Source organism: Mustela erminea, chromosome 15 (assembly GCF_009829155.1).
Source record: "Mustela erminea isolate mMusErm1 chromosome 15, mMusErm1.Pri, whole genome shotgun sequence".
Classification (NCBI taxonomy): domain Eukaryota; kingdom Metazoa; phylum Chordata; class Mammalia; order Carnivora; family Mustelidae; genus Mustela; species Mustela erminea.
Genome location: NC_045628.1, coordinates 56472687 through 56499706, shown reverse-complemented (window position 1 = coordinate 56499706; position 27020 = coordinate 56472687). Strand labels below are relative to the sequence as shown.

Genomic DNA, 27020 nt, shown 5'->3' with positions numbered 1-27020 from the left:
TTGAAGGTGAAACAAAATTTAAAATAAAACCATACACCAAACCCCACTCACAAGTAATACAAATTATGATCTTGAAAGCTCAACAAGATTTCTCTATAAAGATGTTCAACAAACTGTCTCTTGGTTCTACACATGTAGTACATACTGTGTTAAAGATACATTCACTTGCATTAAAGGGATTGGATGTGTGGAATGCCAATGACCTGAGAGCTTGAAAAAACAAACAAACCCAAAAACGTTCCGATGAAAATACACTAGAAAGTTACTGGTGCTCACTGTTTACTAAGATGACATAGTATATACCACGTGTAATCTTCCCTTGTGTTCAGTGGCTTCATTCAGTTCACAGTTGGACAGGGTTATTCTTGGACTGGAACCAGTCATTTCAGAAGAAGGAGCACATATACAAAAATAACAAATATTTTGGGGATGATAATATTCTAGAAAGCAAGCACATGACAGGCATTCAGAATTCTCAATTCTTTTTTTTTTTTTTTAAATATTTTATTTATTTATTTGACAGAGATCACAAGTAGGCAGAGAGGCAGGCAGAGAGAGAGAGGAGGAAGCAGGCTCCCTGCTGAGCAGAGAGCCCAATGTGGGACTCGATCCTAGGACCCTGAGATCATGACCTGAGCCGAAGGCAGCAGCTTAACCCACTGAGCCACCCAGGTGCCCCAGAATTCTCAATTCTAAGGTGACTTTTCAAATTTGCTATCAGGCCACTTGTTTTTCCTGTGTAAGAAAGAAGATTATCCTTCATCTTTAGTATTGTTTTGATCTTAGCCAAGCTTGCCAAGACAGGGTAAGGAACAAGAAGTGATAATAAGCCATGGTAAAAGCCATGGGGTGTGCGGTTTTCTCATGCTTGGCTCCTCCAGAGGAAAGAGGTAAGCTCTGTTTTATGAACTCTGTTTTATGTAATTTTAGGTCCTCAAAATCAATACACATTAACCAAATGATTACTATATTCAGGGAAATGATGGCCATGATAAATATAGTAGCAAACCCTACCTTTACTTGGCAATGTCCAAGGCCAAAAAGCATTCCACTGCAAATTGACCAATTAAATAATAGTAATGCTTTCTTGGCAATAGAGATAAAAGTTAATTATTTTTAAGTGTTTTTTGGGGCTCCTGGGTGGCTTAGTCAGTTAAGTGTCTGTCTTCAGCTCAGGTCATGATCTTGGGGTCTTGGGGTCTTGGGATCAAGCCCCACATCCTCGTGGTTGGGCTCCCTGCTCAGTGGGGAGTCCGGTTCTCGCTCTACCTTTGCCCCTCCCCTCTGCTTGTGCTTGCATGCATGCATGCACGCTCTCTCTCTCTCTCTGGCACTCTTTTTCAAATGAATAAATAAAATCTTTAAAAAGTGTTTTTTCCCCGGGGGTGCCTGGGTGGCTCAGTGGGTTAAAGCCTCTGCCTTCGGCTCAGGTCATGGTCCCAGGGTCCTGGGATCGAGCCCTGCATCGGGCTCTCAGCTTGGCGGGGAGTCTGCTTCCTTCTCACTCTCTGCCTGCCTCTCTGCCTACTTGCAATCTCTGTCAAACAAATAAATAAAATCTTTAAAAATAAAAAAAGTGTTTTTTCCCCATGCAGAACCAATCCAGTAATGTTTTGTGTATATGCTTCACAGAACCAGTTACAGTACTAGTGACTCACCCTGCTGACAGAGGAGGTAATATTTTTTACTTACTGAAATGAGGTACTGACTAGAAAAATGGCTGAGAAGCTCTTACAGAGATAATGTTTAAGGCAGTGCCCTTCTTGGGGCTGACTACTTGTCCCAGATCCTCATGGGAGACTTGTTAAATAAACCTCTCATCTTAGGCCTAGTGAATCAAAATCTCTGGGGCCAGGCCTGGGAATCTGCATTTTCACAAGCCTCTAGGAGACTTTGATTTAACTACACTAAAGTTCCACGGCATCTGCTTTAATGGCTCACCCAGACCTAATACTCTAGGATCTAGAGTCCTCGAAGTTTAAGTGCTGGGGATTCTGTATTAACAAACCCAATCACATACCACCTTACACTGACTGGCACTGTAATGCTCTACTGTTTGGATCCTTTCATTTAGGGGCCGGATGTCACCTGGAAACAAGAGCTGATTAACACTGGAACCACATGGCCCTGGATGGCTTAGTGGGAATACAGGTGTGGCCTCCCCATTCCAGCAGCCAGGGCCCAGCAGGTGGCAGCAATGAATCAAATGAGGCCTGGGTTTCCCAGAAAGAAGCCTGCTTGTCTCCCACACTTTCTGCAGTTGCCTTCACTAAGGGATCGGTGCCAATGAGTAAGCATAAAGGCTCGAGCCAGCCAGGTGATATGCACAGCTGCTTTCTGCTGCTTCAAATGACATTTTTAAAACGGGACACTGTTCATAAGCTACTTTCTCATTAAGCAGTATTCATAAAGGGAAAATGATGTGCTGGACACAAAGGATTTTCAGTTTAGATGCCAAGAATGACATCTTTGTAAAATTCCAAAGGACGATTTATTGGGAGGCAGGCTACAAACCTGGACACAAACAATCAAACAATTGGCCGCACTGCTCTCGGTCAAAACTGAAAAGAGCAATCGCTGGGAGCACTATGGCCGGGAGCCAGCAGCTCTCTGGACTACAAGTGTAGTGTGAACATTCAGAAGCCAGACACAGACGTGAAAAGCCTCAAAAGGGTTAAACACAAAATAGTAAAGTTTCAAGTGTACAAATACAGTTGCTTTCATGTGTAGTCCACACTCATTTTGTTAAATTAGTATAAAGTTACGGGGTATTTTGTTTTCTTAATGAAAAGTCACGCCCTATTTCCTTTTCAACAGTAAGAACAGAATGAGATAGTCTGTCAGGTAACGAGTTGGGATTAGGGTCACAGTATCTACCCATGTACAGAATTCTTTTTCTGGTGGAAGGTGGGGGAAGAGGACATTTCTGGGGTTTGAGAATGTTCCAAATTGCAACCTAAAGTCATTTTACTCTAACCAAATGAATCAATTTGGCACAACCCATTAGTAAAGAAAGTAACAGTAACAAGCCAGTTACTGTAACAGGCCACAAAAGTCCCTGAAGGAAAGACACAGGTAGGGAACAGTGAGATCATGTCATTCCACTGTTGAGAGAAATTTTTTTAGATTTAATTTATTTATTTGAGAGAGAGAGCGCGCACATGCACAAGTGGCAGTAAGGGCAGAGGGAGAAGGAGAGGGAGAAGGAGACTCCCTGCTGAGCAGGGAGCCTGACAGAGGGTTCGTGGTTCCCAAGACCCTGGGATCGTGACCTGAGCCAAAGGCAGATGCTTAATCTGTTGAAAACTTTTTAATAACTTCCCCTTTGGTCTAGAGGTTAACTTTCATACTTCTTCACGGGCATCCATTCAGGCCTGCTTTTTCCCTTTGGCCTCTTCTAAGAATTCCCTGAAGACATGCTTGTCATTTCTGTGTCTACATGCTTCCTATTTTCTCCATATGCCATTCCCCTTCCCTGTCATGCTTATCCCCTTTCGTCAGATCTGAACTCATCCTTGAAGACTGCATGAATGTCCCTTTCTCAGACCAACTTTCCCTAACAGTAACACATCTTAGATTTACATTTCACACTGGATGTTCTTCAGTGATAGCCCTCATACTACACTGTACCCCTTGACCCACATGCCTCTCTCCCATCAAGCCATGCGCTTCTACGGCAGTGGATGCCTGCACATCACAGAGTCTCAGTGCATTTACACTGAACAAACAAGGTATGCTTAAGAGCAAACAAGGGAACTAAGAGGATTTAGTGGGGGAGTTGTTTGAGGTAAGATCACTTAGAAGGTCCACAGGACGAAACTATGCTAAATCTAGTTCTGCTCATTTTTAGAACTCAGGCTCTAATTAACTTATAGGGCAATGAGAAATACGAGTTGACTGATTAAATTGTATTACCTGATTCGGGATGACATTTGTGACTAAAAATCTGTATTATAGTGGTAAAATATTGCTGGGAACAAAGTCATCTGAGAGGGAAATTTTAAAGATTCTAACAGGATTGAAGATCAACTGACAATCTAACTTTCCTTTAATAAAAAATTCATACATTTACACAAATATTTATTTTAGAACCTACTATGGGCCAGCTGGAGTGGTAACACAGTCAGTCTTCAACATCAAGAATTTACAGTTTAAAAGTACAGTGCGTGAGTGGGGAGGCAAAGGCACAGAAGCAGGCAGTCACAAACTAAAGTGCAGAAATAAGGACACATATGCAGGATATCCTGGAGCACTGAGACAGGGCACTTAACCCAGCCGGAGCCATGATCTTTGGTTTTGAGGATGTATATTTGATCCTTTGAATTGAATGGCAATTCCGTGCAGATATCAGGAGATACTAGCTCTTCTTCTCTCATACTAAACAACGATTTTCCAGTTTCATCTTTTGCCTGACCACCTGCATTTTAAACAAAGGATTCTAGAACTTGGCAGATCACCTTTATGTGACACATGACCGGAGAGATTTCTCATTACTGCTCTGTGCTGTGCTGCAGAACAATATCAGAAATAATAAACTGGCTCAGGTCCAGCAACCCTTTGTCAAAGGTATGTGTGGGAGAGTATTTACAGCAAGTCTGAATTGCAGAGAAAAAAGGGATAGAACATTAAAGCTTCTTTGGAAGGAAAAGACAAAGCAAACACTGGACCAAAGAGGTCAAGTGATCAGGATGTGATTTGCGTACTTGTGGGTCAAGATGACACTGTGGTGGCCCAAAAGCCAGAAACGCACAAATTCCTATTTTTCCCCCCAAATCACGACAATCCTATGTAGGGTCACAAGGGACAGTAGCCTACTATCTGCAGTCTTTCTCATTTCCCTCCCTCCCTCCTTCCCTCCACCCCCACCATTTCTTGTATCATCTTTTCCTCTACTGCTCTGCCAACCAATCCCCAAACCAGGAATTTCAGTTAAGTGTTACATATATAATAACAAGGTAACTATATCTAAATTCCTAGAAATTGGCCCAAAACATGTATCTTTAACAAAGAGCTGATCACCAACTATTAATGCTTTAAGTGAATAAATAATATAACCCAGGGCACCTGGGTGGCTCAGTGGGTTAAGCCTCTGCCTTCGGCTCAGGTCATGATCTCGGGGTCCTGGGATCAAGCTCCGCATCGGGCTCTCTGCTCAGTGGGGAGCCTGTTTACCGCCCGCCCCCTACCCTGCCTGCCTCTCTGCCTACTTATGTTCTCCCTCTGTCAAATAAATAAACTCTTTTTAAAAAATAAATAAATAATATGACCCTATTAGACGTCTAGTCACAAAATCGCATCAGAAAGGCTGGACTGAATAGACAATATGCAAACTATAACAAAGATGGCACTGGTTAATGCCAGTCACTAAAGGGAAGTCATCATATGCTTTTTATAAAATGATCCAACAAGGCAAGAGGGGCATTATCAGTTCTGTGTAAATCCAAAGTACCATTTCAAATGATTTGTGTGATTAAAACAGAATACTTACTGATAAAGATGCTAGTGGCTCCAAGGCACAAGTCTTTCATTAAAAAAACAAACTACACATTAGGCATAAGCTGTTAACAAAGGCAACATATGTTTTCACTCCTTTACGTAGAGTAAACTGCTAACAGGATAGGGAAGGGGACACTGGAGATTCTCTGGGACACGGGCCATGTCAGTATTTTTATCCTCTTTTCCTTCTGGTTTCACCCCCACTTTCCTACTAGACCCCACCCCTTGTCTTCCTCTCAGCTCACACAGGCTGCATTCCTCCTCTGTAAAAAAAGCAGAGATGATGTGCAAGGAAGTGGTCAAGCCACAAGCCCTATCTTATGGCTTAATCCAAATTCTGGAAAAGCAATTTATTATTGCATGAATATCTGTGTGCTGGTATATCACCTTATTCTTATTAACACTTCATCTGCCTAGCACTGGCAAATGATTCCTATGTTTGCATATATCAAATGAACAAAGTTTACCTCCTATGGGCCAAAACTTTTAACTATTTGCTTTCTAAACTGTACTTTTTTAGGGTACCTGGGTGGCTCAGTTGGTTAAGCATCTGCCTTCAGCTCAGATCATGATCCCAGGTCCCAGATAGAGTCCTGCATCAGGCACCTGCTGGGCAGAGAGTCTGCTTCTCCCTCTGCCCCTCCCACCCCTGCTCAGGATCTCTCTCTCTCTCATGGTCTCTCAAATAAATACATAAAATCCTTAAAAAAACCCAAACAAACCTGTATTTGTTTATTTGTATGCTAAACATAACTTAACCCTGGAATACTGCAAGATATTCCAAGGCTGATATATGGCTTTTAACTGGGAAAAGTGTATACATATATAGACCATGTTGAAACTGTTATTAGGAAAATACAATCAGAAATATCCAAAATGTAATGAAGTAGCAAAAATTAAAACTCCTTTTGAAATTTAAATATGTGGAATTTAAGAAATAAAACAGATGAGCACAGGGGAAGGGAAGGAAAAATAAAATAAGACAAAAACAGGGAGGCAAACCATAAGACTTTTAATTATAGGGAACAAACAGGGTTGCTGGAGGGCAGGTGGGTGGGGGGATGGGGTAACTGGGTGATGGGCATTACTCAGTCACTGGGTACCCATCACTGAAGTAATGAGCACCCAGTGTTGTATGCAACCGATGAATCACTAAACCTCTACCTCTGAAACTAATACTACAGTACATGTCAACTAAACTGCATTTATTTATTTATTTATTTATTTAAAGATTTTATTTATTTATTTGACAGAGATTACAAGTAGGCAGAGAGGCAGGCAGAGAGAGTGAGAGGGAAGCAGGCTCCCTGCCGAGCAGAGAGCCAATGCGGGACTCGATCCCAGGACCTTGAGATCATGACCTGAGCCAAAGGCAGCGGCTTAAACCACTGAGCCACCCAGGTGCCCTAAACTGCATTTAAATAAAAAATAAAATAGAAAAAGCAAAAATAAAAATTTAAATATGAATTATTGCATTTAGAACCATGGCAACTATCTATTAGTGCATTTGGTGTGAAGTATAGTTTCAAATGTACAAAAAATAAGAAAATCTCAATTGGCATACTTATTAGTCTATTTGAACACATTGCTAGAAATTAAATGGCAAGCAAAGAGACTATAGGTATATATTTTACCAACAGAGAATTTTCTGTAAATCAGCTAGCACTCCCAATACCGAACTATTATTCATCCTTAAAATATCTGGACTAGAGAGTAAAGTTTTACCTTATGACAACAGTAGATAAAAGTTTTTGCTAAGGATTAAAAAAGGACTGATGACAATCTGGCACTTAGTTCCTCAGGTTAAACAGAGTTATGAAGTGACTCAGCAATTCCACTAGATAGGGAGGAGATCTACGTAGCTCATAACAACAAATTAAGATAACAGCATTTTTAAGTTCATCAGAGAAAGACAATTATCATATGACCTCACTAATACGTGGAATTTGAGAAACAAGGCAGAGGATCATAGGGGAAGAAAGGAAAAAATGAAACAAGACAAATTAGAGAGGGAGACCAACCATAAGAGACTCCTAATCTCAAGAAACAAACTGAGGGTTGCTGAAGTAGAAGGAGTGGGGGGATTGGTTGGCTGGGTGGTGGACACTGGGGAGAGTATGTGATGTGGTCAGTGCTGTGTTGTGTAAGACTGGTGAATCACCTGTACCCCCGGAACAAATAATACATTATATGCTAATAATAAAAAGAAAAGATTTTTGGGGAACTGGAAACTAAATTCCATAATAAAGTTCGTATAGACTACGACATTAAAAAAAAAAACAAAAAACCACCATTTTTTATTACCAAATTACGATGGTAACATTTCCAATAAACAGTGGCTAGCTCAAAAAAACCCAACAAAACAAAACAACACAAAAACCACAGTGGCCAGCTCTTTGTATCAGTCCATATGTACTGGAAAATATGATGGAATTAAAATATCTGTCTTGGGACATTCTAGAAGGAATGCCTCTGTAACGCTGCAATACAGAATCGCCACTGCAAGGTTTTCTGTCAACAGGCTTATCCTCTGGTATCAATTCTGTGAGATAGAGAAACTGGGAAGCTGTAAACACTTTAATCCATATAGTCATGCCTTCTCTAGTGCTGAGACCAAAGAAAATGATCTCTTTCCTGAGATAATTTCCATAAGGATGGCAAGCCTAAAAACAAGTCCTTCTAAATGGTTCAGGGACTAAAGAAAGAAATCAGAAGGCAGTTAATAAGCTCAAAACTTAACGTTAACCTTTGTTGAAATCAAATGGCAAGGGAAGGATAGGGAAGATTTTATAAGTAATGACATTTTCCAGATTAAATATAAATTTTGTGGCTTACTGCTTAATTAAAAACTTCGGGGCTCCTGGGTGGCTCAGTCAGTTAAGTATCTGATCACAGGGTCCTGGGGATTGGCCCACTTAAGGCTCCATGTTCTGCAGGGAGTTTGTTTTTCCCTCTCTCTCTGCCCTTCCCCCTGCTCCTGTTCTCTCTTTTTCAAATAAATAAATAAAATCTTAAAAAGAGATCCTATGTAAACTTTGTATATAAATAAATGCCCAATTTTCTTTAATGGGTGCTTATGTTAAATATTCCTTTTATCTACATAATATTTCATGTAAAATCTGGACTCCATTGGTTATATTGGTAAATTCATCTCAAATTTTACCACATTCAGAAATATGGTAAAAAAAGGTAAAATATAAAAGTTAAAGGAGAAAATGTTACTATCCTATAATAAACTTGGTAGCAAATCTGTAAGTATTAAAATTTCATTTGTTTAGATTTCATGCATTTATATTCAATACAATTCAAATAGTTAATTTATTTTAGTATGACATTTCATATTCTAAAGCTTAACAATAAATCAGGTTCTACATCACTAATTAGCAAATAATTACTTTTTAAAACAGAAGTCTCACAAAAGGCTGTCAGTAATATGTTCTATTAAGAAATTGGTGGTCTTTTTTAAAAAAAAAAAAAAGAAAAGAAATTGGTGGTCTTTTTTTACTAGTATCATTTAAAAATAAAAACTTCCATTATAGGAAAAATGAGCTAAAAGGGGTTATGTGAACAGAAAGGAAATTATAAAGATTTCAGAAAAAAAAAGAAGTAAAAAAAGGAAAGTGTATGTCAGAATAAAACATTATATTAAAAATACCACTTACTGGGGCACCTGGGTGGCTCAATGGGTTAAAGCCTGGGGTCAAGCCCTGTATCAGGCTCCCTGCTCGGTGGGAAGCCTGCTTCCCCCTTTCTATCTGCCTGCCTCTCTGCCTACTTGTGATCTCTGTCTGCCAAATAAATAAATAAAATCTTTGTTTAAAAAAAAAAAAACCCACTTATATTCAGTAGTAAATTTGGGAATAAATTTCAAACATTAAAAATACCTATTTTTATTTTGGATTAGGAACTGAATGAGCTAAGATAAAGCTTAGATACCATTCTCTATGTACCTGGCTTATTAGATCAATGATCATGATTCTTTTTTTCGTTTGTTTTTAATTTAAAGATTTTACTTTCTTATTTGAGAGAGAGAGTGAGCGAGCAAGTGAGCATGATGAGCAGGGGGAAGGGCAGGTGGGTAGGGAGAGGGAGAATCTCAAGCAGATTCTGTACTGAGCACGGAGTCCAACTTGGGGCTCAATATCACGATCCTGAGATTGCGACCTGAGCCAAAATCAAGAATCAGATATTTAACTGGCTGAGCCACCCAGGCACCCCAGTGATGATTCTTAATGAGAAAGCCTGCTGAGAGAGATATTAGTTTTTTGTTGTTTTATTTTCCCATTAAAAAGGGGTTCCTATTGTTAGAAAAGTATTTTCCTTGCTTGTCTACATAGACATGCACATGTCTGAATACAGAAGAGGCAATGTGGTAAGATCATCTCCCTCGACTGAAGTCAGCACAAGTGGGGTCAAGTTACTATGCAACACCTTCTCTGGGTTTACAAGCCTAGATAATCTCTAAGATCACTTTTGCCTTAAGATCCTGAGTCAGATATACTCACGCACACACAGAGATACATGTATATATGTATATAATTTAAATGATACATATATATAATTTGTAATATATATGTCATGAAGAGGAAACAGGAATACAGTTGTCTGGCTTGATCGATTTGGGGAATGGTGGTGTCACTTACTGAAATGGGGAAGTCGGGCAGAAGTCTTTGGAAGGGAATAGAAACCAGAGTTCTATTTAAATAACAACAGACTAGCTAGCACTGACTACGTGCTAACTCCATACCAGGCGACATGGCACAGAGCGGAGGTAGGTACACTGACAGAGTACTTCTAGCCCCATCCTGTTGGTTCAGGAATGGGCATACCAACCCCTTTCAGGTCAATTAAAATCTTCACTGGGGCTTTTATTAAAATCATCAGGACAAATATTCTCTTTCTGCTTAGGAGTTGCTAGCTGTAGGGTGTTCGAAGAGGTCATTTTGGCTACCAAATGGCAAGATCCCGCTAAGAGTAAAGACCACACACAAGAAAGAATAGTGCAGAGAGATGTGGAAAGAAGGAAGGGACAGTTCCAACTAAACAATATTAGTAGCTGCGGCTAGTTATAGCTAAAGCTAGATACATTCCTGAACCCTGAACCTTCTAGCTACACGGAGCCAATAAATTCTTTTTTTTAAGAGAGAGACGAGACAGAGGGGGGAGGGAGGAAGGCCTGGGGCCGGGGAGAGAGTCTCAAGTGGCTCCATGTCCAGCACAGAGCCTGATGTGGGGCTTAATCTTATGACCCCGAGATCATGACCTGAGCAGAAATCAAGAGTCGGACACTACCCAGGCACCCCACAATAAATTTTAGTTTTGTTTAAACTAGTTTGAGTTGAATTTCCAGTCTCTGCAACTCAAAGAGTCTCAGCCAATTCACAGATCTGTAATAACACATACTTGAGGGTCTGTGTGTTTTAAAAGTAAGCTCTACACCCAAAATAGGGCTTGAATTCACGACTCCAAGATCAAGAGTCACATGCTCCACCAAATGAGCCGGCCACGCGCCCCTATAACAGAATATACTTATAAATAAAATTGTTTCTTGACAGGAGAAATATTCAGTAGGTCAAACTGTCTAGCTATTTTATCCTTTAAAGAAGCCTATCTTCTTTCATCTTACTGAAGCCAAATTTTGCTTCGATTACTTCTATTCATGCCTTATATTTAAGTCTATCTGGAAACAAATTCTGAGGATGAGGTTAACACTGCCTTATTGCTGCAATGGCTTTGTTTACTTAAAGCCCACTTTGTGCAAATAAATCTGCCTACTGAGCACTATTTAGTGCCGAGGAACTTGAAGTATGGGCACTAATTGCTTCAAAGTCGAAATCATCCAAATCTTTGCCTGGTTTCTCCTGTTGATTTGAACTTACTTTAATAAAAAGCACACAAATTGCTCAATTACATATTTGAATTATGCCATGGTCTGTGGGACCACATGACTGGGGATTGTTGATTTAGAAGGGATCATCAATAATTAAATATACACTTCCCTGGATTGTGCCTGAAAGTTGGGTGGACACAGCACAAGGAAATTAGGGGTTCACTTATAACCAGGGCTAATTTTCAATGATACATTTAGCAGAAAGATGTGGTTCAAGGAACACTGGAAATGGATGCTATGCTAGAAAACAGGGTGTCAGGGCTCAAAGCAGTCTTGGCAGTTTGGTGTTTCTAAGGGAGCAATTAGATAAAGTTGCAAATGATTTAAATTTTGAAGGAAATGCTGTGTATGCTTCTATTTTACAGATAAAATATAAATACTAGACATAACAAATTCAAGGTGAAAGATCAAAGACTGCAGGGAAAAAATAATAGGCTTCTTCTGGTATTTCACATTAAGGAGGGCTTAAAAGCTCAAATTTAAACCATATAAAATACCCCTTTAAATGGTATCATGTTTCTGACTTTATATCAGTTATCAGAGCTTGGCCTTTTAAAATCAGCTTATTTACCCTTAATGAGTAACTAACTCCTTGATTGTTTATGAAGGTCAGATACTGACCACTGAGAGAAAAAGTCTGTCCACAAGGGCAGTTTTTCTGATCAGTAATAATTCCGCTTATAGAAATAAAGATTTTTAGGAAGAATATAGAAAAGAAGGAACTGGAAAAACATGAATAATACCTCAGATTCACTCAGGATGTTGTAAAAAATGACATTCTAAAGGTGCTTGGGTGGCTTAGTCAGTTAAGCGTCTGCCTTTGGCTAAGGGTGCAGGGTCCTGGGATAGAGTCCCACATAGGGCTCCTTGCTCAGTGGGGAGTCTGCTTCTCCCTCTGTCCCTTCCCCTGCTCTTGCTCTCACTCTCTGTAATAAATAAAATCTTTAAAAAAACAAATGACATTGTAAAGGTCAGAAAGCAGATGGTAACTTAAGAATATAGTAGTCATGTCAATGACAAAGAGGGTGTGTTAAAGGGATAGACTTCATGGTTAGAAATCCATTATCAGGGTTGCCTGGGTGGCTCAGTGGGTTAAAGCCTCTGCCTTCGGCTCAGGTCATGATCCCAAGGTCCGGGGATTGAGCCCCGCATCGGGCTCTCTGCTCTGCAGGGAGCTTGCTTCCTCCTCTCTCTCTGCCTGCCTCTCTGCCTATTTGTGATCTCTCTCTGTCAAGTAAATGAATAAAATCTTAAAAACAAAAAAATAAAACAAAAAAAAAACACTTAAAAAAAAAAAAAAAAGAAATCCATTATCAAAGGAGGCACTGGGGACCAACAGAAAATGAGAGAAAGTCATTAACTGCATATACTAAAGAAGTGTTGAATACAAGCAAGATCTCTTTGTTTTCTCTTTTACAAGGGGGCTCAAAAATTTGTTTGTATTGAACATTAAAATGTATTTAAATACCCTGTCCAGGACTACTTGTCTAAATGACAGAGCTGGGACATGAACCGAGATCCCATTACTCCAAACCCACTGCTCTTTCCATCATACCAAGCAGCCCCTTCCCTGGATCTTCATGCTCTCTTCTCCTTCATTCTCCTGGTGTTGCTCAGATTAAAATCAAATTAGGAAGGGTATACCAATGATCACGAATACAGACTTATTTATGTCCTGTGAACATTTTAAAGGGGATAGTTACCTACATGGAGGAGAGCTGGCTTTGGGCCACTTTCTAGGTGAGATTTGCCAATTCAATTCAAAATCAAGAGGGAGGTGGAGAGGAGATGAAATAGGAGAGGGAGAGAATCACACATTTAGGATTGGAAGGGAACACAATTATTCAGTCCAACTTCCTCAATTTTGGGAATAGAAGGGACTTTCTCAGATCCCAGTGGGGTAGGTAAATGGCAGAACTGAATCCATGCTGACCACTTCCTGGCTGCTCCTCTGGGGAGAGAGAACTGTAACCCTGTCACATTCCATACTTCCTTGAGACTGGCTCTCTGTCCCCCCTCTCCTGCCATAAATGACAGGAGGCCCACGGAATTCATCCGAATAAAACATGGTAGTCCTTGGATACTGAGGATGGGGCCACTGCCTTTTTTTCAAATCAATTCCTCTAAAATTTTTTTAAGATTTTTTTTTTTATTTATTTGACAGACAGAGATTACAAGTAGGCAGAGAAGCAGGCAGAGAGAGAAGAAGGGAAGCAGGCCCCGTGCTGAGCAGAGAGCCTGATGTGGGACTCGATCCCAGGACCCCGAGATCATGACCTGAGTCGAAGGCAGCGGCTTAACCCACTGAGCCACCCAGGCGCCCAATTCCTCTAATATTTACTGAATTTCTACTATGTTTATATTATAGGGCATATAAAAATTTAAGGATATGACTAACATACAACTCTTTCTTCAAGAACCTTATGCTTGCTGAGGCACTTCAGTCTCTAAACAATAGGACTATTATAAAATAATTTAGTTTCTAGGTTAGTGGCTCACAAGCCCCTTGAGGTTCCCAGGCCCTCTATGAGAATCTGATATTAACTATGGATCTGCTCCCCAGAAAAACCTACATATTTTTGTACCTATTCAGGAAGATTACTGGATCTCGTAAAACCCAACTACTGATCATGAGTTAAGAAGCTCTATTCTGAGAGCCTCACTGTGTACCTCTACACAAAAATTCTCTGAAAAACCAAAGCTGAGAGAAATACTAATTATCCCTTTGCTTTGATGCAAAATGAATAAACTTTAAAAACTACATGCCGCTCCATGTTAAGAAACTGGAAAGTAAAGAAACTGCTTTCTCCAATATCATCTGAATGTCCCTTCTACAAAGACTTGTGTTCTCATATCTAATTTTTGTGTGTACATTATTACATAAGAATATATTATTTGCATTCAGTTTCTGAATATATATATGTATATAAATTCAGTTTCTCACATATCAAGTTTACATTCACAAGGATAAACTTGATTAAAAGCAGAAAAAAACAGGCTTATCTAATGAATTACTCTATTTCAATTTTTTTAATTAAATTTTTTTTACCTAGTTTGAAATGCTGTTTCTAAGGCTTTGATCCTGAAGAGAATAAGTGATTAAGAGGAGCTGATAATACTGCAGCATGAGCACTTGGCTCCTCTCTACTGAAAAAACTATTTAGATCTTTTGGAATTTAATTTCTTAATAAAAAAGTATAATAGTAACAAAATTCCTACAGAAGTGGGAAACTGTACAATCAATACTGAGGTGTCATAAATCATTTCTTAAAGCTTTGAATAAATCAGAATAAACATACAGCAAGCTCTTCAATACACTGTTATTTGTTATGTTATAATGTTTTTAAAAACTGGCTCTCGTTACATATTCTTAAGGAAATAAATGGACTGACATACTGACAAAATGATAAAGAAAACTAGGTAAAAGGACAGAAAAGAAAAGAGGTTCCATTTAATTTTTTTTTTAAAGATTTTATTTATTTGACAGAGAGAGATCACAAGTAGGCAGAGAGGCAGGCAGAGAGAGAGAGAGGAGGAAGCAGACTCCCCGCCGAGCAGAGAGCCCGATGCAGGACTCGATCCCAGGACCCTGAGATCATGACCTGAGCCGAAGGCAGCGGCTTAACCCACTGAGCCACCCAAGTGCCCCTCCATTTAATTTTTTTAAAAACTTGTAAATAAATACTGTTATAATTCAATTTGCTGCTTTGCTAATGTTAGGTTAAGAAAGTCACATAGAAGGAAATGTGACTTGGAGATTGGAGAAAAGAGATTTGGATTTCTTATTTGTTACTAGTTTTTTTGTATTTTATTTTATTTTTTTAAAAGATTTTATTTATTTATTTGACAGAGCAAGAGACAGCGAGAGAGGGAATACAAGCAGAGGGAGTTGGAGAGGGAGAAGCAGGCTTCCTGCTGAGCAGGGAACCCCATGTGGGGCCTGATCCCAGGACCCCCGGATCACAACCTGAGCCACCCAGGCACCCCTTGTTACCAGTATTTTAAATAGATTAGAAATAACAAATTGTTAGCAAATAAGCACAAAAGTCTGGAGCAGGAAAAAAATTGATTATTTATAGAACAAACATAAAATCTAAAACATCAGTTTATTCAATTTTTCCTTGAAAATGTAGAACAGGCCAACCCAACCACAACCTCAACAAGTACTGTGGGGCAGTATAGCTCAAGTTTAAAGGGACCTCATGCTAGTGCTAGGTTAATTCTGATTAAAAAGAGAAAAATCCATTAAAGAAGAGCCCATTTCATTACATGACAGGGATAAACACCTTCATCATGACAGATCTGTATGGCTCTTAAAAGAATATGGTTCTTTTAGGGGGCACATTTGCAAACAAATGAAGAAGCTGAGTCTTTTTTTTTTTTTTTGGAGAGACCTAGGGGAACAAAAGAAAGATGAGAAAGGATATATAACAAAGACTTCAGGTTCAACGCCAATGTGGAATATTAAGACATCTTTTCTGAGTGTTGAAAATAAACCCTGACGTTAGCAAAGGTACATGTGAGCTACATCACATATGATACCCTTCTCTTCAATAACATCATCTAAATAAAGCAAGACATACTGAAGGGATCAGCGTGAGCAAACACATACCACAGGCTGTTTTGTGATGTCCACCAAGTCCTTAAGATTATAATACTGATGTTTCTCAAATGCCGAAAATAGCATGTCCAAAACGTGTTGTTTATCAGCTCGAGCCCGTTTTCCATCTTCTTTCTTTTTCCTCTCATATTCAATCTAGGTGCAAACAGAAAAATAAAGGCATCAATCCAACATGCTCACTCTGAAATAAATACCCTGCCGAGCAGGGAGCACGATGTGGGACTCGATCCCGAGACTCCGGGATCATGACCTGAGGCAAAGGTAGTTGCTTAACCAACTGAGCCACCCAGGGACCCCCCTTCATTCTTTTCTAAGGCTTTATTAATGTCTTCATTTGCTCCCAAATAGCCTTTGTTTGCCAAATTAGAACAATTCAGTGTGGCTACTGAGTCAGAAAGTCCAACTTGCAGTTTCTTTTGTTTTTGATTATCTCAAATACAGTAAAATAGCTTCTCTGACAGATGCAGTTTGGTAAGTGACATCTTTCAAAATTGAAGTTTTTCAGGACAGACAGGGAATTAAAAGGCAGACTGGTTACAGAAGAGGTTCTCTAGGAAGTGCAAAGTTTGAGAAGCACTGGTAAAAGGAAAAGAACGTGGACAGTGAGGCCTTTTCTCTTCCCAGCTCTGTGTGACCTTGAGCTTGTTTCTTCTCCTATAACATGAAGTAAACTTACCAACAGGAAAGGGTGAATTTATACTCAGTACTCAGGCACAAGCAAACTGTTTTTCCAAAAATCTCCGTTTTACCTTAAAAATTCGTGTGAACTCTAAATTCACCTATATAATATACCTTTATTTGTAATACAAAAATAAAATCTCTCATTCAAATACAAATGACACTCTAGGAGCAAGTGGTATGTTTGTCCTGTAGTTTTGTGTACCTCTATGTACCCCAATTTGAAAGCAATGGCACTAAAAGAAAGTATAAATTCTCTCCTACAGAGAGATCTGATCCAGGGATTGGATCACTTGAAAAAAATATTACATTTTATTAGCTGGCCTACTGAATGGGAGAAGATATTTGCAAATTATATATTCAATAAGGAGTTAATACCCAAAACCTATACAGAACTTTTACAACTTAACACTAAAACTCTCCACCCAAATCTGATTAAAAAATGGGAAGGGGACCTGAGTAGACATTATTCTAAGAACAAACACAAGGCCAACAAACACAAGAAAAGATGATCAACATCACCGGTCATCAGAGAAATACAAACAAAACCCACAATGAGGTATCACCTTATACCTGTCAGAATGGTTAAAATCAAAGACGCAAGAAATAACAAGTGTTGGCAGGGATGCAGAGAAAAGGGAACTCTCAGGCATTGTTGGTGGGAATGTCAATTACTGTGTCAATTACTACAAATACTGTGAAAAAAGGCATGGAGGTTCCTCAAAAATTAAAAAATAGAAATACCATATGATCCAGTAATTCCACTACTGGTTATTTACCCAAAGAAACTGAAAACACTAAATTAAAAAAATGCATCTCTATGTTTATTGCAGAATTATTTACAATAGCCAAGATATGGAAGCAACTTAAGAGACCATCAGTAGACAAATGGTTAAGAAAATGTGGTGTGCATGCGCAAGCACAAATGGAATATTATGCAGCCATTAAAAGGATGAGATTGTGCCATTTGCAACAACACAGATGGACCTTGAAGGCATTACGCTGAGTGAAAAAAATCAGACTGAGAAAGACAAATACCATATGATTCCACTCATGTGGAATTTAAAAAACAAATGAGTAAACAAAAAGAATCAGACCTATAAATACAGGAGAGCAAAATGATGGCTGCCAGAGGGAAGAGGGGTGAGAAGAGGGGCAAGATGGGCCAAGGAATGGTGGAAGGCTTTCAGTTATGGAATAAGTCATGGGAATAAAAGGTACAGCACAGGGACCACAGGCAATGATACTGCAGTAGCACTGTATGATGACAGAGGGTAGCTGCCTTTGTGGTGAGCTGAGCACAGCATAATGTACTGAGAAGGTGAATCGCTAGGCTGTGCACCCAAAACTGATGTAACATTGTGTGTCAACTGTACTCAAACAGAACACTTTTTAAAAAAACTTACTCTTCACTGCACACATGCAACTTATATTCACTCCCTTCAGTTGGTTTAGTTTTTAACTTTTAAAGAAACACTTCATTTTGATAAAGCACATTAGAGGAAATACATATCAACGGCAGCAGCCCACTTAATACATAAGGCATCCGAAGGCTGGATGAAAGCTGCCGGAGAACAATCTCCTGTGCATCAGAGGGAATTAACTATAATCTAGGGACTAGTTTCAAAAATTAAAAAAATGAAATTCATTTCAAAATCTACAACTAAATTACTGAATAAATTCCAGCCTGATATAGCAGGCTTACTCTCTATATTTTAACAACAGAGATTTGTTATAAAAGAGATAAAATTTAGTTTCAAACTAAAAATGTATCTTACACATAATCAGACACTTTCAAATTAATGGCACAAGTCACAGGCAACAGTGAGTATCCTTCAATGAAGTAAAATTAGGAGATAGGGAAAAAGAACCAACTTGTCTTGATTTTTTGATATGTGCATTTTGGGAGTAAAACTCAAAATCCATTAATCTCAACAGGTTAAGCATGGACTGTGTGCTTGGACTGCGCTAAGATACAGGTGAAATAAGATGGTCTCTTTCAAAAGATATCCCTTTCTTAGGGCTCATATATTAAAATATACAGAGAGGGCCTTGCACATTTTAAAAATAGCAATAGCAGAGAGCACAGAGCCACCTCTGGATGCTGTGAAAGGTGCTGTGACAAAGGGCTGATAAAGGGCTGTGTTGCTGGGGAGGAATGTGGCTGGACTCAAGATTTTCTGGGTGGCAAGCACATGAAAGAAACAACTATGGACAGCTACAGGGAATTTGTCAGAGAAGAGCAGAGTGACTAGAAGAGTTAGAAGTAAGACCAGAGAAAAGAAGGACCAGAGCAACCCAGGAACAAGGAGAAAATCCAAGTCCTCCCAATGTGGGGAAGATGGAAAAACAGACAAAAACATGCATGTAAAATACAAAGGCAAGAGCAGAGTGGCTGTCCCGATTCAGTGAGAAAGGAGGCTGAAGAGATAGCAAAGACTAAAAGGGATGGACTTGAGATTTGTTCAAGAATTTTCTCTCTCAGGGTACCTGGGTGGCTCAGTTGGTTAAAGCCTCTGCCTTCGGCTCCGGTCATGATCCCAGGGTCCTGGGATTGAGCCCCACATCGGACTCTCTGCGTAGCAGGAGCCTGCTTCCCCCCTTACCCTGCCTACTTTGATCTCTGTCAAATAAATAAATAAAATCTTAAAAACAAAACAAAACAAAACAGAAAACTAGAAGTGGAGTGCCTGGCTGGCTCAGTTGGTAGTGTGTGTGACCCTTGATCTCAGGATCATGAGTTCAAGCCCCATGTCAGGTGTGGAACCTGAAAGAAAGAAAGAAAGAAAGAAAGAAAGAAAGAAAGAAAGAAAGAAAGGAAGAAAGGAAGGAAGGAAGAAAAGGATGGAGGGAGGGAGAGACGGAGGAAGGAAGGGAGAGAGGGAAAGTAAAGGACAGAAGCAAGAGAACAGCTACATCAGGAAGGGAGAAAGTAAGCATGACAGGCCAGGACAAAACCCACAAATCCAAGCAGGAGGGTCTTTGGATTAGATACAGAAATATCATGGAATGCCTTAAGGCATTAATATTTTAAGCCCTGCTTTGCTGACCAATCTCTAAAATATATAGTTTTACTGTTTACAATTATACTTAGTTTGCATCCTGAAACTTCCTTCCACTGTTGCACCTCATTAGAGGAGTTTTCAGTTTTGCATTAAGATGAACAATCCAGAAAAGGTGACTGCTAAAAAACAGAGAAATAGAAAAGTCTGGACTACGAGATGAAGTTGATATAATCTTTTCCTCTAGTCAGGTGTGTGGTAAGAAAAATAAAGGGAGACAGAATCAGATTAAGGAAAGGTGAAGAAAGCCTATAGTAGTCCCAGAGGCTTAAGTGAGATATGGGACAGAGGCCACCAGTCCTTGAGAAAAATAATACAAAGGAAGTGAGGACCTCGCAGAGGTCCAAGGTTAGGCTTTTGTAGTCAGCATGAGGCCACAGTTGCACGATATTCTGTGTGTCTTCCCATCCCAGTTTTAATTTATGCTGAGAGAAGGAGGAAGAGTTAAATGCAGGAACCTGGAGAGAAGCGCTGGTATACTCAGCTTCCACCCTTGGTAGACTCTTCCTTGTGCGAAATGCCTGGAGAAGCTAAGAAGATTAATAGGAAAAATGTTTTCAAATATAGACGATCTCCAACTTCCAATGGTTCGATTTCGAATTTTTCAGCTTTATGATGGTGCGAAAGCAACATGCATGCAGTAGAAACCGTAATTTGGTTTTTGAATCTGGATCCCTTCCCGGGCTAACAATCTGCTGTACAACCCTCTCCCGCGGGGCTGCGCAGTGGCCGCCAACTGTAGCCTCCCGGTCAGCCGTGCTATCACCCAGCAACAACCCAGACACGGAAACCCATTCCGCTTTACTTTCACAACAGTACTCAATAAATTACAGGACACTGCATTACGAAATGGGGCTTGGTGTCAGACGATATGGCCCAAATGCAGGCTAATGTAAATGCTCTTAACCACATTTCAGATAGGCTGGTTTAAGCTATGGTGTTTTGGTAGGGTAGGTGTATTAAACGCATTTTTGACCTACGATATTTTCAATTTTGACTGAAACCCCACCAAAAACAGGCAGATCTATAAAGAAATCTGTTAATGAAGCCAGATGGCCCACTTCAGAGGGGGCATACCCTCTAACTAGCCAGGGGAAAGAAAAGCCTTCTAAGTGTTTGTTACCAAGTTGTCCCAACCCCAGAACCACATGCCAGATCCGAGAGGGCCTGAATCAAAGGTAAGAATTTAGAATAAGCTGGAAAGGAACTTTGCTTCAATCTCAAAATTACTGTATTCAACATTGGTGCTTCCTTAATTTTGGGGGGAAAGCTGACTAGAAATGTTCTGTGTTAACTGTGTCTGTTGATGGCTCAATTCCTGGGGGACAGTGCAACCTAACTTTACTTTTAATTAGTGGAATAAAAACACTTAAAAAGTATAATCTGAAAACCCAGGCATATAAAACAATAACAGCAACGATAAACTGGCAATATTATTCCTTATAAGAGAAACTAAAGTACTAGAAATTAAATCCTATTATTTACATAAAAACAAAAGGCAAATGGCAAAATTAAATGTCCTCAGGGCCCATACTATAGGGATAAACTATAGAAAATACTTTTTTTTAAAAAATTAATTAATTAATTAAACATATAATGTATTATTTGCTTCTGGGGTACAGGTCTTTGAATCATCAGTCAAAAGATTGTTCTAAAACAAAATTTTTTAATAGTACAGCATTAGTTAAATCTTTTTTGATAATGTCCAGGGCAGACTCATAATCTAAATTCTGCTCTGTAGTAGCAAGTAGTTCCAGTGGATATATGTATAATTAAAATTATGTATACACACATACATATGAATATATGCATAACCATTTAAAAATGGTAATTAAATTATTAATGACTAACTCTATACTCAGGACAAAACTAAGGTCCTGAGGTAGCTTTTCTTTTTAAAACTAAACAGTACAGAAATGGTCATCTTAATACTGTACTTAAAATTTGTACTGCTGATAAAATACATTCTACAAATAAAGTACAAATGATGAACTAGTTCATGAAGGAGAAGACTACAGTGTTATGATAATGTTAATGCTTCTCTTTTTAGCTCTTTTCCCCTTGGCATTTTGTTTTGTACTGCTGTACCAGCATGGTAGGGAAATGATGCTACTCAGAACAGTCACACATCCAACTTGTTAGCAGCCACCACAAAATATTAGTAGGATCGTCACTGGACTAGAAATAGCTATTACGTGAATTTTAATTACCGCTATTTTATCTGCCCTAGTGATCATAGATCAACTGCATAATGAGCTGCGCAGAAATAATTGTCAATTCAGAAAGGACTTTAAATTTGGTTTCCAATTAAAAATTTTACAATCCAAAAAAAAAAAAAATCTATCACACACAATAATTTTTCTTTCACAACAGAAAACAAATTATTCAAGACTAAAATGCAACTAAATGTTGAAATCCATTGCGGCATGGTATATAGAGAGTCAACCATCATTACGGAAACCTTAATCACTGACTAAAATTATAAAAGCCGCCCACCGCCAATTAAAATATTGTAATACAGATGTCTGTAAATTTCTAGATTGTTGTTTGCAGAAATACTTTGCGTTGTCAAGGCAGTTCTTGTGGAAGCTTTTAACTTTTGAAGGGAGCATGACAGCCTTGAATATCATGGTTTGCATTTCAATTCTTACAAAAGATCCTCCTCACCCTTAATGCTTCTATGACTGCCTAGTGTGTTGCCATCTTTGGGGAGGAAATTAATTCTTAAAGAGTCTCTGAGTTCATGGTGTGCAAATTCAAATGGACAAAGCACCTAGCATACTCCTACTAATACTAGGTAAATACTACTGAAAAGCCTTTATGATACAGTGCTGTAGGCATCTATGATAACCTTGAGTCAAATTCCAAATCTATACCTAACTAAAAAACAAAAACAAAAACCACACCACTAAAAAAACAAACCCAATAACCTTAGTTCTGAAGACCAACAAAGTTGGCTGCCACACTGGAGAAAAGAGAGTGTGGATTAAAAAAAGATTTCTCTCTAGTTCCTGGAGATTTACCTCAAGATTTTATGTTATCATTCAACTCCCTCCAACAATAATTTTCTAGTTAAACTCTTCTAATTCCCTATCACGTTCTGACCAAGAGTTCCTGCCAGGAAAAAGAAGGGAAAGAGAAATTTTTTTAAAAGCTAGGTAACAGAGAGGATGATAAAGATAAGAAAATATTAATTCTTTTTAAAAACCTTATGTTTGGTGGAAAGAGACTTTCTGGTCTCCTCTCAGGTATCATTTTTGCCACTACCCAATAAGATGGCAAACAGACAGACCTAGGAAGTTTCCATCTCTGAGTCAGTGGCTGCGTGCTACAATTACCCAGGGAACTTGAAAAATTTTAAAAATACTTGGCCTTCACAGTAGATCAATTAAAATCAAACTCTCGAGGTTATTATTTTTTTTAAAAAAAGCTTCTCAGAGAATATATTCATAAATGACACTACAAAGGGCTGATATCCAAGGTCTATAAAGAACTCCTCAAATTCAACACACACAAAACAGATCATCACATCAAAATATGGGCAGAAGACATGAAGAGACCCTTCTCCAAAGAAGATAAGCAAATGGCCAACAGACACATGAAAAAATGTTCATTATCATTAGCCATCAGGGAGGTTCAAATTGAAACCACACTGAGATACCACCTTACACCAGTTAGAATGGCCACAATTAAGACAGTAAACAACGTGTGTTGGAGAGGATGTGGAGAAAGGGGAACCCTCTTACACTGTTGGTGGGAATGCAAGTTGGTGCAGCCACTTTGGAAAACAGTGTGGAGATTCCTCAAGAAATTAAAAATAGAGCTTCCCTATGACCTAAAATTGCACTCCTGGGTATTTACCCCAAAGATACAGATGTAGTGAAAAGAAGGGCCATCTGTACCCCAAGGTTCATAGCAGCAATGGCCATACTCACCAAACTGTGGAAAGAGCCAAGATGCCCTTCAACAGATGAATGGATACAGAAGATATGGTCCATATATACAATGGAGTATTATGCCTCCAACTTTTTATCAACATGACTAGAGGAGATTATGTTGAGTGAAATAAGTCAAGCAGAGAGTGTCAATTAACATATGCTTTCACTTACTTGTGGAGCATAAGGAATACATGGAGGACATGGGGAGATGGAGAGAAGTGAGTTGGGGGAAATCGGAAGGGGAGATGAACCATGAGAGACTGCGGACTCTGAGAAACAAACTGGGGGTTTTGGAGGGGAGTGGGGTGGGGGGTTGGATGAGCCTGGTGGTGGGTATTAAGGAGGCATGTATTGCATGGAGCACTGGGTGTGGTGCATAAACAATGAATCTTGGAACACTGAAAGAAAAGAATAAAATAAAATTACCCAAAAGAAAAAAGAAAGTTTCCAGGATATTTGATATTCAGATTTATTATGCTCCAAGTTAAATCTTTCTGATTAGAAGGCTTATTCTTATTAAAGACAAGCGTAGGATAAGGATATACAGAGTGAATGATTTTTTGCAACTTCAACCAGAATTTTTAAATATTTTAAACCAGGATTTTTTTTTTTTAAGATTTTATTTATTTACTTGAGAGAGAGACAGTGAGAGAGAGCATGAACAAGGAGAAGGTCAGAGAGAGAAGCAGACACCCCATGGAGCTGGGAGCCCGATGCGGGACTCGATCCCGGGACTCCAGGATCATGACCTGGGCCGAAGGCAGTCGTCCAACCAACTGAGCCACCCAGGTGTCCCTTAAACCAGGATTTTTATTTGTGTTATATGATTAGTAATTAAAAGTAATATGGGGGGAAAAAAAAGCTTCTCAAGGGATTCTAGTGTATAGCTAGCACTGGCAAACACATCTAGGTAACAGAAGACAGAATTCCTGATGAGTAAAGTCCTAAGAGCATAAACTACTACATAAGAGAATGCTGTGAAATTTACATATGCTGGATGATGTCCACAAAGCCAACAAAACCACAGAGAGAAGCAAGCACCTTTACTTGCAATCAGAGTTGGAAGGAGCTGCAAGGAATCTTACACATCTGCTAACTCTATGTATATCAATTTGTAAACTGTAAAAAGGTACTTCTATATTAACATGCACGGGTATTTTAAAGCACACACAAACAAAAATTTAAAGAGATGGAATAAAAAATAAAACACTATTTTAAGATTAAGTTTTAATTTGTCCAATTACAAAATACATTTTGGTTTTGTTGTCAAAATACAGCAATTTGCTTTACATTCTGGATGCTCGGTTTTTGTTTTTGCTTTTTTTCTAAAGATTTTATTTGTTTGACAGACAGAGATCACAAGTAGGCAGAGAGGCAGGCAGAGAGAGAGAGAGAGAGAGAGAGAGAGAGGAGGAAGCAGGCTCCCCGCTGAGCAGAGAGCCCGATGTGGGGTTCCATCCAGGACCCTCGGATCATGACCTGAGCTGAAGGAAGAGGCTTTAACCCACTGAGCCACCCAGGCGCCCCTGGATGCTTGATTTTTAAGTGGATTGCCAACTGGAGTAGCTTTGTACCAGCAACAGCTAATGCGACCTAAGGTCCAACACACAAAAAGGTTAAGGGTCACTACATCAGTTATCTTCAGTAAGCCTTTAGCTCCAGGCCCTGGTGGGGACCTAAAGGCTACATTTCCAGAAGTCCCTTCCTAGCAGGTTTCCAGCTGGAGTTCTGGCAAAGGGAGAATGAAAGGAGGAGGAAGAGAGATTTTTTCTTTTTGTGTGCATTCTGTATACCTCCTGTGGCAGCAGCTTCCTTATCTCCGGTAACCAACCCCCTTCTCCAGACCTTCCATTTTTGTATTTGCAAAGCATCTGTAACCAATTCCCTATGTTAAATCCCTTTCTGCTTGAAAATCTGGAGTTGTTTTTGTTTCCACAATAGACATTAACTGAATTATCACTAAAGACAGGGGATGACTGAGATTGCTAATTTCCTTTGGAATGGCCAAGAGTACTTGTTACATCAGATTACATCATCACTGTTTCCACCTCACACAATGACTGATAAAGAGACCATTTTAGAATAAAAGTACCAGTTTTTCTACTTTCTTGTTCACATATATTTGCTTTATTAATATATTAATTATCTTTATAGTTTCTTTGTAGGAACCTTTAAAACCATTTGTTCCTTTTTGAAGACTGAATTTAGCTAATAATAGTTACTATACTCTATAAACCTCTGAATTTGGCAGGAAACCTAAAAAGCTGAAGGCAAATGAAAACGTGAGGCACTGGAAATACCAATGTCAATCCACCAATGTTGCAAAATTTCTACTCTTCTGCTGAAAATGGCCGACTAGCACAGGGGCTGCATAAGGATGCTAGGGTCAATCCACACAGTATTTCTAAAGCTCAATTTCCTTCTTTTATTACATGAAAAACAAGGTAAATACAAGTTCCAATATTTCCCCCCTCAATCAATAGCTCACCTGTAAATCCTACTTTGACAACCTATTATTTCCCAAAGTTTGTTTTTACCACTACAAAAGATGGGGGAAGGGGAATTTAATGTTCAAATGTTTGCAAAATATATGATTAAACAAATTCCAAGGTCCCCAATTTCTATATATTAAAGTGTCCATTTTGAAGAGGACACAATCAGAATCTATAAGTTCTTTTAACACTTAATCTTTTTACACAACTCCTTTTTTCAAGAAGACTCTCACTAAATTAGTGTTTCTTTCTTTCTTTCTAAAAAGATTTTATTTATTTATTTATTTATTTATTTATTTATTTGAGGGAGAGAGAGAGAGAAGCAGACTCTCCACTGAGAAGGGAGACTGACCCAGGGCTCAATCCCAGGACCCCAGGACCATGACCTGAGCTGAAGGCAGACACTTAACCGACTAAGCCACCCAGGCACCCCAAGATTAGTGTTTCAAAACTTACTTTGGAAAATGCTGGCCTACATGAACCAGTAGTTTCTGAAATATAATGAAGACTCAAGGCAGAAGAAAACCACTTAATGAAACCTAACCAGTCATATCCCATAGGTAAGGCAAGGTTTTTCAGGGCCAAGCTTTCAAGGAGGGAACATTCTAAAATATAATACTAATCATGTGTTCTTTTTGGTCCAATAAATGCTTTCTGAATGGCAAGGTATGGTAGTATTACATCTCAGATAGTCTGTGAACTAAAGAGATAAATCTGAATATAATGCTTAGAAGAGCTCCATGTACAAAGTGGGGGTTCAAATATTATGAGATGATTACATATATATTCTACATGCAGTTGACCCTTGAACAAGACAGGTCTGCGCTATGTGGACTTTTTAAG

The 27020-nt window shown here is 39.0% G+C and overlaps 1 protein-coding gene across 1 annotated transcript in view; it reads right to left on the bottom strand.

Annotated features, from left to right (window-relative positions):
* GTF2F2 (general transcription factor IIF subunit 2) overlaps nucleotides 1-27020 on the bottom strand; it is a 155997-nt gene that overhangs the window by 2865 nt on the left and 126112 nt on the right. The window contains exon 7 of the mRNA XM_032314486.1: nucleotides 15999-16142. Within this exon, the coding sequence (XP_032170377.1) occupies nucleotides 15999-16142 (144 nt within the window). The remainder of the gene's footprint in view (nucleotides 1-15998; nucleotides 16143-27020) is intronic.